At 44.4% G+C, this 2998-nt stretch overlaps 1 protein-coding gene across 1 annotated transcript in view; it reads right to left on the bottom strand.

The window, feature by feature from the left end:
* METRNL (meteorin like, glial cell differentiation regulator) overlaps positions 1-2337 on the bottom strand; it is a 13732-nt gene extending 11395 nt beyond the window's left edge. The window contains exon 1 of the mRNA XM_018553658.1: positions 1992-2337. Within this exon, the coding sequence (XP_018409160.1) occupies positions 1992-2089 (98 nt within the window). The 5' untranslated portion in view covers positions 2090-2337. The remainder of the gene's footprint in view (positions 1-1991) is intronic.
* Positions 2338-2998: the final 661 nt, after the last annotated feature.

Raw genomic sequence — 2998 nt, 5'->3', positions numbered from 1 at the left:
ACCAAAGGGGGGGGGGGGGAGAACTGATGTCACTGGCTGGAGATTTCATCGTCTCAGCAAACATTGCTTTGCATAAACCAGAAAGATTGCCTTCTCGGCTGGTGAAAGATTAAACCAGATCCTACATAATGTAACAGATTACGGATCGCTAAACTTGTCTCGACTAGTTGTCTTGTTCTTAAGGAGTTAAGCAAAGTTTAAAAACCGATGACTCGACTGGCCAGGGGGGCACTAGAGACGCAAACTCATCACCCTTTATTTCAATTCTATGCAGAGGTTACAAAAAAAGTACAATGCAGCCTTATGATCAAGTTGCAATGCATGGAAATTTTGATTCTCTTAGTACGTGATAAAGCAAATGGTGATCAAGACACTTTTTGACTCAAGTCAAGCTTGAAGGCATTTGCAAGGGAAAGTCAAAGCACGAGAACATAGGGGGAGATGAAAGGGAGATGATGTAAACTTCACAGAACATATTCTCAAGAGATAACAGTTTGCATAGAATACATTTTCATAGAACACAGCTGACCAATCGATGGCCCTTAGACCAGTCGATGGCCCTCATGCCAAGTGCAACCATCTAACTCGCCCAGTGCCTCTACAGTCAACCTTTATATTCATAATTTAGCCTGTATGATAAAGCTTTAATATACATGAAACCTGTAATAAATGCAACTTATTAAAATGTGACGATCAAGCATTACAGCTCGTTAGCATTGACTCCTCCTGTTACACACAGAGCATGTCAATCACATAAGTGACAAAGTTATGAGTAACTTCCATAGTAAAAATGCCACCCACAGCTGCATACAGGAAATTAAGAGTTCTACCTGTGGGTAGTGGTTGCCTTGTGCGCCAGCAGTCTTATGATGGCTACTTCAAAACCCACCATGGCATATAAGTGGCACTTTGTGGCACCACAGCCATGCTGCCTATTAGGGAACGGGCAGGCTTGATATTTTTTACACAAAAATGACTTCCAGGTACACAAAGTTTTGCCACTTTCTAGAAGTGAGGCTGTTTTCTAGCAGTTGGCACAAAGAGGACTCTGTGAGCCCAGGGACCACCTGATGATCAGGCTCTCCTACAACCACTGGGATGGGGCAGAGCAGACTTTGAGTTGAGGAAAGAAAAAAAAAAAAAGCACACAGAGTCAACCTTTGACTTCAATCAGCTGTAGAATATAAAACCGAAGGAGGGAAGAGGAAAAAAAAACATGTAATGACTTTATTGTCCATTGTAGAGTCTGAGCTGACAGGCTGTTTGTGACTTGTAAAGGCGTTTCATGGGACGCAGGCAGCGCTAGAATGCAGTTGTAGCATTCCTATAGTAGATTTGGCTCCTCTGCTAGTGCTTCTGTGGCAGTCTGCGCTTCTACATGGGGAATAAAAGTCTGCGCTTGGTGCAATTCATTTGCAACTGAGCAGCACATCCAAAAAAAATACAGAAATCATGTCAAATCCAAAAGGAGCAAGATGCTACCTGGATGGGGTGGTGGCTGGGATTTTAAAGAGGTCAGTTGTCACACAGTGTCCATCATCTGTAGGGATTAGGGTCAAGCTGTGGCTATGGGACTACAAGCCCCAGCATGTCCTCTACCCCTAGCATACCCATGTGTTCTATATGATACCCTCAATCTGCTATTAAGAACACTTTGTAGCCATTTCTAAGAAATGTTGTGCCAGTGTAAATTCGCAATCTCTAAGTAGCTTTCATAAAGTCCCTACTGCAAATCCCAAAAATCATCGATGGGGTCGTCAATGACACAGAGAGATATTTGAGATTTTGTAAGTAATAAACTTTAAGATCAGGCTTGGGGTTGGCTTTGAAAGCCAAAACTCTGCTGCAGTTTGGAATGTAAAAGAAGCATCTGGGTGCCAGGGCAGAAGAAAAAAAAAAAAGGCGTTGATGGTGCGGTGACAAAATTGGCACCCCTGCAGATGTCACCAGGAGGGGGGAGGGGGTAGACAAGGTGACAAATGGTCTCTTACCTTCCTTTCCAATTGCACATATCGCTGGCGTACTGCAGTGCACTCCCCCTGCCCATCACAGTCACCATGAAGACACTCAGCAGGATCCTCCTTAGCATGATTGCAGCCAGGGCACACCGACAGCAAGTGGAGCTCGGCAAGGTGGCACTAGGCAATAATCCAGGTGGGGAAGGCAAGGGCAGTGCCAGGGAGAGAGGGCATTGCCAGGGGTAAGGACAGCTGAGTTAGCCGGGAGCTCCAAGGCTTACTCTCCCCATCACTGGGACGGGCGGACCTCAGCCAGCAGCAGCAAAAGCGCAGACACCTCCAGACTCAGCACACTGTGCACTGACTGTCAGCAGGCTGAGCGCTCAGCACACACTGAGCGGGACACACCCACCGTGGGCGTGCTAATGAAAGGGGCGGGGTTACAAAGTTCTGCTTGTGTCACGCCTTCCTCTTCTTTGCTGGCAACTTTCTGCACTTTGATACAAAGTTTACAAACTACATTCAGATCGGGGAAACTCGACATAGTCCTATTTACTAACATGGGATGTACTCCCATGGGAGGGAGATTGCCCGTCATGCATATCTCTATAGCACAGAGAGAAAAGTTGTAGAATATGTTTGTAACTTTTGTTTATATTTTATTACATGCAGAGATCCCTTTCATCCCTATTATTATCATACAGGATTTATATAGTTATAACTATTTATACATTTATATGGCCAGCGGTTTGTGCAGCGCTTTACAAAATGAAAGGAGACAGTGCAGTTGCAATACTATGAAACTATTAATATTATTAAAACTATTAACTCATGATGTGTGTAAAGCTAAACTTCAGGCAAACAGCTAAATGTACATTTCATATAAGGGAGATGTTTTACTTGCCAAAGGATTTGTGTTTCTGTCCACCCAGTCCTGAGCTTTACACAGCTCACAGCCACACAACACAGCCCTAGCCCTATTGGACAAGGCAGAAGACCTGATTGTATACTGCTTCAGTTAACTTGCACTTACAGGTCTT

The sequence above is a fragment of the Nanorana parkeri genome, unplaced genomic scaffold (assembly GCF_000935625.1).
Source record: "Nanorana parkeri isolate BGI_ZX_2015 unplaced genomic scaffold, ASM93562v1 scaffold126, whole genome shotgun sequence".
NCBI classification, from domain to species: domain Eukaryota; kingdom Metazoa; phylum Chordata; class Amphibia; order Anura; family Dicroglossidae; genus Nanorana; species Nanorana parkeri.
Note: the sequence above shows the minus strand (reverse complement) of the source record. Positions and strands in the feature narration are given on the sequence as shown.